This window comes from Dasypus novemcinctus, chromosome 7, assembly GCF_030445035.2.
Source record: "Dasypus novemcinctus isolate mDasNov1 chromosome 7, mDasNov1.1.hap2, whole genome shotgun sequence".
Taxonomy (NCBI): Eukaryota; Metazoa; Chordata; class Mammalia; order Cingulata; family Dasypodidae; genus Dasypus; species Dasypus novemcinctus.
The window spans coordinates 38,089,431-38,104,517 of record NC_080679.1 but is presented as its reverse complement, the minus strand read 5'-3'; the positions used below and the strand labels follow the sequence as shown (position 1 = coordinate 38,104,517).

Genomic DNA, 15,087 nt, shown 5'->3' with positions numbered 1-15,087 from the left:
TCCATTGTAAAAAAGATCTCTTTCAGATGTTATTTCAGTTAAGTTGTGGCCCAAGTGAATCAGGTTGGGCTTTAATCCGGATTTCTGGAGTTCCTTATAAACAGATGAAAGTCAGAAAGAAGTCACGAGGAGCAGCCAGAAGTTGGAAGTCAAAAGAACCTAGAAGAGAAAAGGGAAGTGCCGCCACGTGCATTGCCACGTGATGGAAAAGCCAAGGAACCCCAAAGATTGCTGGCCAGCCAGAAGATAGTGATCCCTGGAGGTAAGAAAGTCTTCTAGCCTCTGAAACTGTGAGCCAGTAAATTTCCATTGTTTAAGCCAACCCACTGTAATTTGTTTTAGCAGCCAGGAAACTAAAACACCATCCATGCACAGGAAGTTCAACCTTACTCCAGCAAAAAACCCGAAACAACAAAAACGGATAAGTCACCAAGAAATGAGCAAATAAATAAGCTACCAAGGACTTAAAAGCAAAGTACAATTTTTCATATGTATGGTTGTATGATTGCCCTAGTAGAAGGTTGGCATACTACTCTAGAGTGGAAATGAGTTTTTATGAGAGAAAGAATAATGTGGAATTGCTTTTCCCTTTTGCTCTCCATGGATCATATGTTTTAGTGAGGGTGATAAGCATATACATCTTCATTCTCCTCCATGCATAAAACACTTGTGGAAAACAAACAAACAAAGATGGTTTCTTATATACCAAGCCTCAAGCAAACCTTAGGCAACACCAAATGATCAATGATCATTGATCCTGCCCTTGAAGCTGCAGAATGGACATCCACACTCTCACCTGTCATACATAGCTGTGAGAAGGCTCAGAGTGAGTTCTGAAGCCCTGGGATACACTGCTCCTGGTTTTCCCACTCTGACTCTCTGAAACAGCTTCTGGAGGGCCTGAGAAAGCTGCTGCTCAGAGAGGGAACTCTCTCTTGCTTCCCAGAAACTTTGACATAGCACGCGCTGAATTGAGGAGCTGTCAATCAAGTCCACTGTAGGAAGTGAATGAAGAATTGAACCTTATTTTCTGATGGGAACGAAAGGCTTCAAATAAAGCAAATGTCATCTAGTATTTAAGACATTCAGATTGTCTTTTTATGGCAGTATTTTCTTTCAAAAGGAATTAAATATGACCCTTACATGGACATATATATATCCCTTGTGTATAATTTGGGCATTATTATTTTGACGGTTGATCCGGTTTTGGAAAAGTACATCTGTTAGTAAAGCATAGTTAGAGCATTATTTCTAGTATAACCTCTAGGATAATGCTTTAAAGAATGACGTTAAGAGGCAGGAGATGTGAGAAGCTTGAAAAATAGCCTTCCAAGCAAGTTAGGATACTTTGGTGTAAAAAAAAAAAAGGAAAAAAGAAAGGGAAAAATGGTTTTATACTCTTTATTAAGTGGATTGAGCAAATTTACTTTTTGTGTTCAAATAGTTTTTTCCTGCAATCTGCTTCCTCACTTCAGAAGGAATATTGTATGCTAAAATGCAATTGCCTTAGTTCCAAAAAAAAAGAAACCCAATAATCTTTATTACGAGGCAGTTGCTGAATTATTGGAAGGCCCCACTCTCACCTCAGTGATAGCTCTTTTTGATCTTGGTTCCATCAGTATATTATTTTGGAATGGCACTTAAAAACCAGAGTTGCTTACAAAAAAAGAGTGGTTTCTTTCCTATGTTGTTGTTTTTTTACCACCTTCTTCTAAAAATTTTACAAGGTAATGAATAAGAGGAAGAATGAAATAGAACTACCCCTAAGCCTTCTTGCAAAAAGAAGATGACAGACAAAATTAATAAACACCCACTTCCACCATCTGAGAGGTGGGGATGTGGTATTGCCAAGGGCTCCTGGTACTTAACATACTGTAGCCTGTGGAATGATAAAACCCATGTTCCTCTCTCCTTCATAAATCAACCTCAGAGATTTTTAAAAAAGTAGCAAGTATAATAAAAATGTGTATTTATTCTCTAACATGGCTTTAAAGGGGGCAGTCAAAGGAATTGAGGAGCAGATTTTGTAAGTGTACAAAAACATGGTTGTTGGAGGGGGAGGTTGCAAAATCTTTTATTATTCAATTGCAAAACCTATCGCCTTGGCCTGTCATTCTGTACACAGGACATGTTTGTCTTCTGCTTAGAGTTCTACATTACAGCAAACCAGATAAAGGTGGTGTCTATTAATCTCCCCATAAGATTGATGCAGTGATGCTCTCCAGACACTGCTACTTGGAGCTCGATTATGCCTTATCTCCGTGTTTGGGGCTGTTTTGTTTTCAAGTTTCAGTTTGGACATCTTTTCTAGGTAGAATTTTTCAATCACTGGTCTCTGTATCATTAATATTGCTCATAAGTATTATTTTTCTAATGCCAGGGATAACAAAAAAGTTAAAAAACATACATCCTCAAATTATACTACTGTACCTATAATTCATAAGTGAACTATATGTACATTTACGAACATTTCCCTCTTTTATGGGGAAATTCTCAAGGGAAATAGTATAATTGAGGTAAATGGTTAGTGAGCAATTTCTGCTTTTGGTTGATCCCTGGAGTAATAAACAATAGCCGTGTGTTTATTTGTCTAGATCAGTGATTTTAAAAACCTTGTTTTTAACCAGGAATTCTTTCTTTAAAGGAAGGCTTATAATGAAGCACAGAAGAGTTGTTCTGGTAGAGGACTCGGCCCAAAGCATTCCTGGCTGCTTTTCCCTTCCCTTCCCATCTCATTAACCCCTCATGCCTTGCCTTACACCCATGTACACTTTGTGAAGCACAATCTGTTTGGCAGAAGAAAAAAAATTTTTTAAAAGTCAGCTTTAGCAGAAATGTCATACATATAACACAACGTCTTTTATGTTTGCTATGATAAATGTCAGAAACCATTTCACATGAAGTGATCATTGTTTTTTTTTCAATGCCATAAAGAACTTATGAGAAATCAAGAACTTTCAAATAGCCTAAACGCCTGCTGTTTTTGTTGTTTTTCATAGCTAGAACACAATTTATTTCACTTTGGAGAACTTGTACAGGAATAAGGTTTTCATTCAATTTGGCCTCATTTTTCTTAAATAACTGCACAGTGTGAGGAAAAATGGTAGCATTCAATCAGATATAAGTTTAATTTATATGGAGTAGTTCCCAAGGAATTCTCAAGATAGTTGTAAAATTTATGGCCTGTGGATTATTCATTTGAACCTATTTTCGCATGTTCAGATACAGATAAGAGATATAACCCCAAACTGCAAATCTTAACATAGAAGAAGAATCTTAAATTTTCATACTTAAATCTCTAAGTACAGACTCTAAATTAGCTTTTTCTGTAGTTTAATTTTGTTTCAATATTGCTATTCTGAAAATGAAACAAACAAAATCCAGAAATCAAGTCGGACAAATACACAAAAATTTGTCTTTATCCAAAATCATCTTCTCTTGTCAGTCAGTAAAGCCACATACGAGTTGAAAGCACACAGTGTACTCACGCAATCTTCTCTGTTACAAAAGATGTAAATGCATGGGGAGGGGCTCCTGGGTCACATAGTCACTCGATGGAGGAGTTTTTGTTTTCTATATGAATTTTACATCACACCTCAGGTTCAGATTTTTGCAAATATTTTGAGAAAGCTTCTACTTACATTGGCACAGAGTTTGCACTGATCGTAATTTGAAGGCTGTTCTATAAATGGAATTTTCAATAGTATTGAGAGCATCTGTAAAGAAAACATGAAATACCATGGATAAAGGGTGGCCTTATTGTATAAATCCCACAGCCCAGAAGAGAATCCTAGAGGTCATAGAGCTGTACTTTATTTTACAGTTGAAGAAACCAAGACCTGGGGCTGTTTTTTCTACCTGGGAAAAATTTAGAATGGCCTACTGGTTCCCTGCAGCTGCAGGCAGCATTAGGGAAACCTCTCTTAACTGAGGAACCCACCATAAAATAAGAGCTACTTCTTCAGCAATCTGCCTACTTTTTAAATAAAAGGAAAAGGCCTTGTGAAACAAACAGGTAGAAAATTATACATAGAACATAAACTCAATTCTTGAAACATATATATATGCTAGTCATATATACACGAATGTATTTATGCATATATGATAGAGACCCCAAAGCTATTCATTCGTTCATTCTTTCATTCAGAAAATATTTATTGAGTTCCTACTATATTGGCATGATCTGAGGCCCTTGGAATATAACAATTAACAAAACAGACGAAAACCCTGCCCTTGTGGAGTTTAAATTCTAATGACATCCACCATATTTTAACAGTGGATATCTCTGAGTGATCAAATTTTTGGTGTTTATGGTTGTTTTCTTTCTACTTTTTTATGGCTAGAAAAGAATGATTGCCATGTCTTTTTTCTTCTTTGTTTTGCGATTCATCACCAACATCATCACAACAATAGCTAGACTTTTCTGAACATTTTATTCCTTCCTTTTTCGTTTGGGAAAATTAGCTTACTCTCTGAGCAGTTTCTTCATCCCATAAACAGGGATCATAACACATTCCTCACAGAGTATTTACAAGATTTAAATTAGAAAATGTAGGTAAAATACTTGCTGAATTATCTTCCTTACTCCCCATGAGGGCTCACAATTAAATTTGTTTCATCGATCTTCCAAATTTAATTTTCATTTAGGTTAAAAGACAGATAGGACAATTTCACAACAGAGCTTTTTGTTGCCTAAGGGTGAAAGGATCAGTATTTGTATCTAGAAAAAGTAAAACTTAAAAGAATGACATTGATCCCTAAGCTTGGATGATTTATATTATCTAGACTTCAAATCCTCAAGACTATGTAATTAGCAAATATCTCTTGTGTTTCTATCATGTGCCCATGTCCTGCTGCTATAGCTAAGTCATCATTTTAAAAAAGCTATTCATATTTAGTGATTTATTCATTAATTTACAAAAACCAAAACCAAACAAACCCTGCGTAACGTAAGTGGTCATTAGGTACCAGCCACGATGTTGGGTACAGAGGACATTAAAGTGAACCAGACGTTCTTAGTGTCAAAAAAGACAAGCTGTCTGGTTCTATGTTCTTTACTAGGGCTAAACACAGAGGAACGTATTTCCAGGCAAGAGGATGTCAGAGCTGACTCTTGAATTTTCAGGGAATTAAACGGGATGAGAGATGCAAGGGAGGAGTCATAGGCCTTGGAAAGAGCATGCGCAAAGGCACAGGAGCAGGAGGAATGAGGGTTCAATAAGGTTGGAAGGTGGATGGGAGGATTGGGGGAGAGAGGGCGTGAGAGCAAGTTGGTGTGAAGTCATTCGGGACCTTGCATTCTCTTGCTAGTTTTGGGCATTGGAACACACATTGCAAAGATCACTTCAGTGGTTGTAAAGGGACTGGGGTATGGGTGAGACCCAAAGTGAGGAGTTTATTTCAATGGTTTCAAGTTAAGATAATGACTTATATGGGAACCTCATGTTTTTTTTTTTAATGTAACATTCTATGTGATCTATTAACTTTAATTAAAAAAGTGTTATTAAAATAATAAATAAATAAAGAGATTGACTCAGTCATCAAAATTCCCCCCCCCCCAAAAGTTAAGATAATGAGATTGCTAAGGATTCAATCACAAGGAAATTTCAATCAAGCTCAAAAATAGGGGGGATTTCAGACCCACAATGCAATAAAACTGGAAATAATAAATAAATATGATAAATTTACCAGTGTGAAAAATGTTTTTAGTTTTTTCTAAATGATCATGTGGTCAAAGAGGAAATCAAAATTGGAATTAAAGACTAATTTAAGGGCCAAAAAACAAGGAAAGAATCACTGAGTATCAATGCAAACATTAATTAGTCTACAAAACTAAAATAACATTAGAACTGGGAAATGAAACAAAGAATTGGCTTTTTGAAAAGAAAAAGAAATTAATAAAAAATTTGGCAAGCCTAAGAGAAGGAAAAAAGTAAAAAATATTAGAAATGACAGAGGATTGATATCTGTAGATACAGAATGAATTTAAAGGAGAAAAAAATGCTATGTACAAATTTATGGCAACAAATTTGGAAACATAGATGAAAAAGAAAATATAAATGACCAAAATATTCTGAATAAGGTTGAAAAGACTAATAACTGTAAGTAACTTTTAAGAAAAGGGAAAATGGTCTTCAAAGATCTACAACCACAAAGAGATAGTTTTGCAAGTGGGTTATTTTAATCTTTCAAAGAGCAGGGGAATATCTATGTCATTCAACTATCCCAAAAATGGAAAAACTTGGAAAGTTTCTGAGTTATCTTAGGAGGCTAGTGTAACTCTGCAACTAAAACTTTATAGTGAGGTACAAAAAGAAAACCAATCATATTGTAATCAGTCAAAGATACTAAATAAAATATTAGTGAAATTTTTTAGGAGCATGTTAAAGAATGATGTTCCATGATATAAAAAGAATTGTTTCAGGACTTAAAAATTGTTCAATGGTTAATTAACTGATTAAAAGAGGGAAAAATATACTGAGCCGATAGATTCTCTGAAACTTATTGTATGAAATTCATCAGCCATTCTGATTTTTAAAACAACACTTAATGTAGGAATAGAAGGAAACATCCTTAAAATGCATATGTCAGAAATAAACAACAAATTAAGTATAAAAGATTGATATATGAAAGGCATCCCTGTTAAAGTCAGAGGAAAATTAAGAATATCCAATATCACTACTAGTCTGAAGCAGAAAAGTAGAGCAGGGGTTCTCAACAGGGGGTCCGTGAACTTGAATTGAAATTTAAAAAAACATGATTTTTATGGGAATGTGTTGGTGTGGGTGTGATATATTTGTTAAATAATGTATAGTATAGTGTGGACTTAGTAAAGGGTCTGTGGTTTTCACCTGACTAGCAAAGGGTCCATGGAACAAAAAAGGTGAAGAACCCCTGGTGTAGGGCATCGGGCCCACCACCATCCCCTCCACGACAGGCTGACAGGGTAGGATGTCCTTGCCAGATGTGTAGAGATCACTTTCTAGGGGTAGCTTTCTAGTCAGTATCAGTAGACTGGAGTTGGTACATAGTATGGTTTTCAAACTGATTTTCTGTCCCTGTTTTAGAATTCCATTCAAAAAACAAGAGGAGGAAAAGCAGAAGTAAAAATATTGGGGAACGCAAGAGATTTTCAGATGGTATCGGGTTTTAGGATGATCTGAGTGCCTGTATAGATAATCCATAAGGATCATCTCAGGTTGGCTTGATCCAGAACAATTGTTGGAAAACCAGTATATTTCTTTTGCACCAGTGTTTTTCAAACTTTAGATCACATCATTTAGCTTAGACCAGTTAAAATACAAGTTGTTGGGTGTCACCATGGCACTTTTTAGAGCAGTATTGTCCTATAGAAGAAATATACTGTAAGCCACATGTGTCATTTAGAGTTTCTAGTAGTCACATTTAAAAAAAAAAGAGAAATAAGTGAAATGGATTTTAATTAACTTTAAAACATGTTTTGTTTAACCCAATTTATCAAGCATTGTTCTTTAATATATAATCAATATAAAACTATTAATGAGATATTTTAATCTCACCATTTTTATACTGTCTTTATATTTGAAGTCATTTTTACAGTAACAGCACATCTCAATTTAGACCAGCCATATTTCAAAGTACCCAATAGCCATATGTGGCTGGGGGCTACCATATGGGAAACTCAGTTTTAGAGTGTGCTGGCAGCCTTAGTGATGAGAGGAAAAGGAGTTGTTTAGGGTGCTGATCAGACTCCAACTGTTGGTTGTACTCCTTGGGCTGGGATACAGATTTGGGAGTCATCTCTGTTGCATGTGGGCAACACCGCATGCATCAATTAGATTGTCCAAGTAGAGTGCACTAAGTGAAGAGGAAAGTAGGCTAAGTAACAAAATCCTGAAGAACATAACCATTTAAGTAACAGAGGAGGAAGGAACACCTAAGAGGAAGAATGAAAAAGGAAATTCAAAGAAACCAGGAGACAGAAAAGGTATGGAGGCCAAGGAAAGTGAGTTTAATAAACTAGAGATAAGCTACTTGGAAGGCACTAGGAGATCAACTATGGGCTAAAGGGTACCCATAATTTTTTTATTAACTTGAGTATTAAATACCTTAGCAAGAGCAGTTTCAGTGGAATCATGGGGTGAAAATTAAATTGCAGAGGACTGAGTAATGAATGTAAGGTGAGGAAGAGAGGACATAAATGTAGACATTTTCAAGACTCTTAATCTGAAGGGAAGATGAGAGAACCATACCTAAAACAACACATGAAATCAAGTTCTGTTTTCAAAGGCAAGTGAGATTCCAGTACATAAATATGGATCTAGGAAAGGGATCCAGGAGAGAAGATGAGGTTGAGGATTCAGGAAGTGAGGGTTTCCGGTGGTATTTGACTTAGCATGGTCCTTCTCAGAGAGCAAATATTCCTTTAGATACCCAGCATTCCCTCACCTTTTGTTTGGTAAATCAGTGCCTCTATTTTGCATTGGAAAACCCACTACTCCCTAATTTTAATCCATGAGTTCTAGTACTATTGATTTCAACTCTCCCATCTCCAGAGGTAGCACGTGGCCCAGGACATCATCGCACTCCTCAGGAGTGGGCACATAACCAAAGTCGGGCAAATAATAAGGCAATGGAACTTGGTTCCAGGACTCTTTGTTCAAGTTGTCAGGGAGGCAGACATTGCTTTCCTGCTGGACTTGAACTTGCACTCTCTTGCTCAGGATATGTGGCTTAAGAATGAAACCAATGCACCAAGGAGAAAATCATTCCTATCTGGAGTAATGAAAATGTCTTGGTAATGGATGGTGGTGATGGTAGCACATCATTGTGAAAACAATTAAAAGTACTGAAATACATATCTGAATATTATTAAAAGGAGAAATGTTTGATTGTATGTATGGAAAGGGAATAAAAACTTAAAAAAAAATCCATAGAACTACATGACACAAAGAGTGACCCCTAAGTTAAACCATGGGCCTTACTTAATAGTACAATTATAAAAATGTGCTCTCATCAATTGTAACAAATGTTCCACACCAATGCAAGGTGTTCATAATAGGGTGGTTTATGGGAATCCTGTATTTTATGCATGATTGCTCTGTAAACTCCTCAACTTCTCTACTATAGGGAGAATAAAAGATAGCAGAGATGAACTTGGATATGGAAAGAAACCATATTCTGGTGACACTGTTTATGTCCAGGGCAAGCCTTTTCCTGAAGATAGTCCTCTGTTGAGTTGGTAATTGTATAAGGTAGTAAAGCCTCTTTGAGCTGGGTTTTCTGTCACAAGCAGCTGAAAATTTTCTATTTGATACAATCTTTGAGGTAGGACAATGAATGGGGGAAGATACAGGCAAAGGAAATAACTTTGGCAGGAAGTGCATCCCTTATTACTTGAGAGGAAGAATAAAAGGAGATAGTGATAATTTGGAGAAGGCGAAGCAGGAAGGGTTGCTGTCTGAGAGCTTCTGTTTTCTTTATGAAATTGGGGGCAAGTTTACCCAATTAGAATGAGGTGATGGTGGCAGGGTGGGAAACTTGAGAACAGGGAAGATTTGGAATAGCCACAGAGGGGACTGAGAAAGGAGACATCACAAATTTGCAAAGGAATTCCAAGCAACTTTACATCCAATATTTCCTGTGATAACACATTCCCATTAAATAGTTTACACCTGTAAACTCACTCTGAGGCGTTTTCACATGCAGGCAAAATTTGAGCCCAGAACTTACTTGTATTTATTATGCAAGGGAAAATATCTTGAGGGGGAAATAAAAATTTTCAGTATTTCAGCTGATTAACATAAAATGCAGGCAAATGGGAGTAAGCAGTACATGTGCTAGAGCAGTGTTTGTAAATGGAAACACAGCCAGCTCTTTAGAACGTTTAAAATAGGTCCTAAACAAACAAACAAACATAAATAAATACATACATATAATAAATAAGGGGCTGCTCAGGGGATTTTGTTGATTCAGACATATGTGTTGGGATTGTTCATTGAGATATTAATTTCTTTCTTGTTCTTGCAGTGAAAGGAGAATTTAAAGAATACAAAGGCAATGTTTGAACCAATGAAATCCCCTGAGCAGTTCCGTGGTTTTTGTTTTGGGCCTGTTTAACAAATTCTAAAGGGCTGGCACTAGGGTGGATTTTTAAAAACTCCTTTGGGAGATTTAACAATTCCTTTCTATTCAAGGGGCCACCCTTGAAATAAACCCTACTTAGGCTTTGGTATAAAAGGGATAGATAGGCCCATTAATAATTAATCTTGAGTCCTGGAGGAGGAGAGACATTGATGTCTGGACAGGAAGTTGGAGGAGGACTGATATTTGGATACTCAGTGTCAGTTACTATGCTAAGCCATTGCAGGGTGACACTGCTGAACTGGGACAGGCCCACCTTTTAGGAGTTACTGAACACCACAGACCTCTTTCTGAACTTAGTTTCAATGATCAATACATAAACATGAGTTGAAGATGCCTATCTCAGGTGAATGTGGGCTGTGACCAAAAATGCCAATGCTATTGGTTGGGTTGTGTCTCCCAAATGATATGTTGAAGTCCTAACCCCTAGAAATTCAGAATGTGCCCTCATTGGGAAATAGGGCCATTACAAATGGAATTAGTTCAATTCAAATGAGGGTAGACTCTTGATCCAACCTGACTGGTGTCCTTATAAGAACAGGAGAAGAGCCACAGAAAGAATACCTTGTGAAGATGGAGACGAACAGGGAGAAGAGAGCCATGTGAAGATGGAGGCAGAGATTAGAGTTACCCTGCCACAAGCCAAGGAATGCTTGAGGCTACAAGAAGAAGAAAGAGGCAAGGAAAGTTTCCTTCCCTAGAACATTCACAAAAGGGAACATTCACAAGGGGGACCTGCTGACCCCTTTGTTTTGGACTTCTAGCCTCCAGAACTGAGGGAATTAGTTTCTACTGTATTAAGCTACCCAGTTTGTGGTACTTTGTTATGGCAAGAAATGAGTACAAAGTACAAACATACTGAAGAACCTGCAATTAATTCTAAAACATTTAAATTTAATTCACCATTTCTTTATGTTTTAAAAATGCTTAGTTTCAGATAAGAGTCTAATGCTAGGGCATGGGAGAAGTGAGAAACACCTTTATACTAAGTCTGGAGAAGGAAAATAAATTGAGAGTAAGCATAACAGCAAGGAAATAATTCATGAAAGTGTAATGCCTAGGTTTTTTTTCCGCCTCTGGAAATTGGCCAGTGTTTGAGCCCTGGGTCCTATCAGGTATATCAAATGGATCCTGAGAATCAGCAAACTGGGGGACTCAGTGGGTTTCCAGATGCTTCTCTTGGTTGAGGAGTGACTATAGTTGCTCTACCATCTGGCCCATCACATTCTTGTTAAATTATGTTTTGCAGCATCATTTGATGAAGTTATGCAGCATAACATGGCAAGCTGTGTAACATGGAAAATCAGTGAGTGTCCCAGGTGATTCACTATCAGCCCTGCTTCCTCAAGGCTTCTTTTTTCTCCTGCTGGTAGTAGATAGCTCAAGAAAGGAAAAAAAGTGCCAGATGTTTCAGGGCCAAAGCTATGAACAAAGTAGCAATAGATGCTTAAAGAAATAATGACACAAGCCACATGGGTTCTATCCAAGGATGCAATTTGACTTGGAAACTGCTTTTGCTTGAAATGACTTTTATTTTTTACTTTACCAAATAAATGTCATTTTCCACAGATCCCAAGATGAATGTAATACAATTTCTTTCAACTGTCCGTCTAGTTGGATGGTCCAGAAATGGAAGCTTTAAGTCGCTAGTCTCCAAGTGTGATTCCAGGCGCGCAACGTCAGTTTCACCTGGAGTGTGTTAGATGTGCACAGCCTTAGACTTCACTCAGACCTCCTGAGCCAGGTAGTCTGTAGGTGGAGCCCAGCAGTTTAAGAAACCCTACAGGTGATTCTGATGCACAGTAAATCTGAGACCCACTGCTTTAGGGGGAGAAACTTAAGTTTTGAAAGGGCTACCTGTTGCTTTGTGTTAGGAGGACCAAAATTAGGGAAATTCAAAGGTAACTTGAATCATTCATAATGTTGTGGTAGATAAATACCTTGGAGTTTTACAGAATTTTACATAAAACAGGTAAGGTTAGCTATCTAGATTTTAGCTAGGGGAATAAGTCTTCAAATAGACCCAGCAATATAAATGTTACATGTGGGAGGAAGGGCGCCCGGCTTGCCAACAACAAAGGGGGAGATGTGGCAAGCCGGGCGCCCTTCCTCCCACAGTTACAGATTGGTCCTGGACTAAACTAGTCATTCACAGATGTTAGAAGAAAGGGGAATTGGTTTCTCCATATCCATTTATCAAATATTCATATAATGATAGCTATAGGGTCTTCCAACTTTGAACCCACATGGTTCTGGGAACTTACCCTTGACAGTAAAATATCTACGCTGATGTCATTTTAATAGTAAAATAAAAAATAAAAATAATATAAGCCACTTTTTGTGTATTTGAATGGCAATTTAAAATGTAATTACATTGAGATTAAATATTTTTAAATTTTAAAAAATTATTTTATTATTTTTGGTGCTTTGGAGACAATAGACCAAATATTCTTCAATACATTGTGGATTTCTGTTTAAAAGAGAGTCAATTTAATCAATCACCTAATAGTTTCTTTTTCGGCCAGTAATTTGCCAAATGTCTTCTTTTCTGGAACTCAGAAGACTGAAAATATGACATCTGTGGCTTCTAAAATTTTTTTACAAACTATCCTCAGAAACTGGACAATAATACTCACCTTGTTTATCCAAGTCCATTTCAGGAGTTTTCTGGTATGACAGATTGCTAGAGGATCCTTGTAACTAGAAATCAACCAATATTTTAAATGGAATGTTTTGCAGTGGGAAGGGCAGACAGACAAATAAAAAGGCAACTAAAAAAAGAGGCATTTTAACTGTGCAACAATGATGACAAGGTGTTTTACAGGGAGACTATAAAACCTTTTGGGAGGAGTAATAGAAGGAAGAGAGGCTTCTCGGCCACACTTCTAAGGATTTAGAACCGTATTCCCAGAAACCAAGATCAGCTCCTGAAACGAATGCCCTGAATGCTTAGAACTTCTGAGGCATTATAATTTTAAGAGAGAACTACATTCTTATTTCAAGAAAATATAAGTTCACTTGAATTTTGAAGGACAAAATTTGAAGCTCTCAAATGCTTAAATTTCTAATAAACACTATGCTAAATAATTATGAATATTAAAGTTCTAACATATGCTACCCATTCAAATACCTTATTACATATTTATATATGTACATACATGTATGCACGTATGCATAGAATTCAGTTGTTACTATTTTATTTTTGAGAGTAATCAGCTATTTTGTTAATGTGTTCATGTTGCAACTATTGTTCAAACCCAATATATATATTCACTGTCAGCAAAAAAATTGCTTATGCTATTAAAAAAAGCCTTATGTAGCTCTACAAAAAAGGTACCCTATTTCTTAACAAACAGTTGAAAACTGCTTGGAAAAGTTACATGATCATTAACCTCTAATAGTAATTTTCCCCCTCTCCAAAAGAATGAATTAATTATAACACACATTATTTAGTCAGATACATAACATTTTACAAAGAGTGAAACTAAAGCAAAAACTCATTACATTACTTCTTCACAAATATGGCAATAGTGAATAGTACTAGTCTTACCCAAATCTAAGATGATTCCAAATATATTCAAGTAAGATTTGTTTTGAAGAGTTATAGCAAGGGAAATCAGGTTAGAATTCTTGGTGCAGAAATGCTCCCCCACAATCCCAGGTAGGAGTATAATGCCTTGGTCTTCCACAGAGGCAACAGTATGGCTTGAGGCACAATCTATCTATTTCCACCCTCCAGGTCCTTACCTTTCTTAGTTTCTGTGAAGAAGCATTTTTAGTCAAACATTTGTAGCAAAAGCTGAGCAGTTTCGAAAGAAGGAAAAGCTGACTAATACCACATTTCCAGAATAGCGTTCCTGTGTAGAGCTGATTTCTTGTTCTGGCTACCCAGCAGTTTCATGCCAAACACTGGCATTTGAGGCTCCACTTTCAGGGCTCAAAGAAGTGCATTCATTAGTAATAAAGGCCTTGAATAATGTAAGGCCACTCCTCCATCTCTGTTTCAAAGAACCATTTCCGTATTAATTTCGTGTGTAGGTGAGGCAAGTTAAACCTTTTGGTGCTGTTGAGAGCAGGGTTACCATGAATATTAAGAAGTATGAAATAGGCCTCCATATCCCAGGCAGGGAAGTAACATCTACTTAACTAACCAGTCCAGATTAAACTGACCTAGGAATGGAGTTGAATTCATCTTTTGCTTTTATAAATCTAGAGGTAAGGTTAAGGATTTTTAAAAGGCACCAAATACTATGCAAGTTTTCAGAAGGATAATATCAGTTTGTCACCAATGTACCTTTCCTCCAAAGTTTTAATGATAGTCTGAAAATGTTTTACTTTTTGAAGTTCAAATTGAAAATAACTCTGTTCTAACCCTAACAGGGTTTTAAAAAACTGTATCACATGAACCAAATATATTAGAATTTTACCATTAACATCTTCAGGCTGCTAAGAAGGAAGGGAGTCAATTTTTTAAAAAATTAAAAACATTGCTTTTTTATATCAGTGTTACCAGCTGCACAGTTAACACAAGATAATAACGACAATACCAACAAATCTGCTTTGTTCAGTGGTTGCACCTCCCACCTCCAGTTTTGTTCCGTCCTCAATTTTGACCTGATTTTCAAAACACAAGTATTACTCCTGAGTAGTTTCTGGAGAGCCAGAATGTCTGAGATTCCATGGTCCTAAAAGGTACACTTAAACAATTATAAGTGGGTGATAATCCACTCAAGAATGTCCATCATAAGAATCTGTTGTGAAAGGTGAACAGTCAATTTATTCCTTTCCTTTTGAAAAGTATTAACAGCACAAAATTGAAACTCTGGACATTTTGTAAAATGAAAATAGATTAATAATGGAACAAGAATTGGACCAACTGGAGAGAAAAATAATCTATCATTTGTCTTTCTTCATATAAATCATATCGGATTCTGGGGATGAATAAGACAAAAATCCAGGAAGAGA

At 36.6% G+C, this 15,087-nt stretch overlaps 1 protein-coding gene across 1 annotated transcript in view; it reads right to left on the bottom strand.

Annotated features, from left to right (window-relative positions):
- The window catches only part of DYTN (dystrotelin), a 51,695-nt gene extending 37,659 nt beyond the window's left edge, over nucleotides 1-14,036 (bottom strand). Inside the window, exons 1-4 of the mRNA XM_071216001.1 lie at nucleotides 13,870-14,036; nucleotides 12,759-12,822; nucleotides 3,642-3,716; nucleotides 797-995 (exon numbers count right to left, since the gene is read on the bottom strand). Coding sequence (XP_071072102.1) covers nucleotides 797-995; nucleotides 3,642-3,716; nucleotides 12,759-12,777 — 293 coding nt within the window. The 5' untranslated portion in view covers nucleotides 12,778-12,822; nucleotides 13,870-14,036. The remainder of the gene's footprint in view (nucleotides 1-796; nucleotides 996-3,641; nucleotides 3,717-12,758; nucleotides 12,823-13,869) is intronic.
- Nucleotides 14,037-15,087: the final 1,051 nt, after the last annotated feature.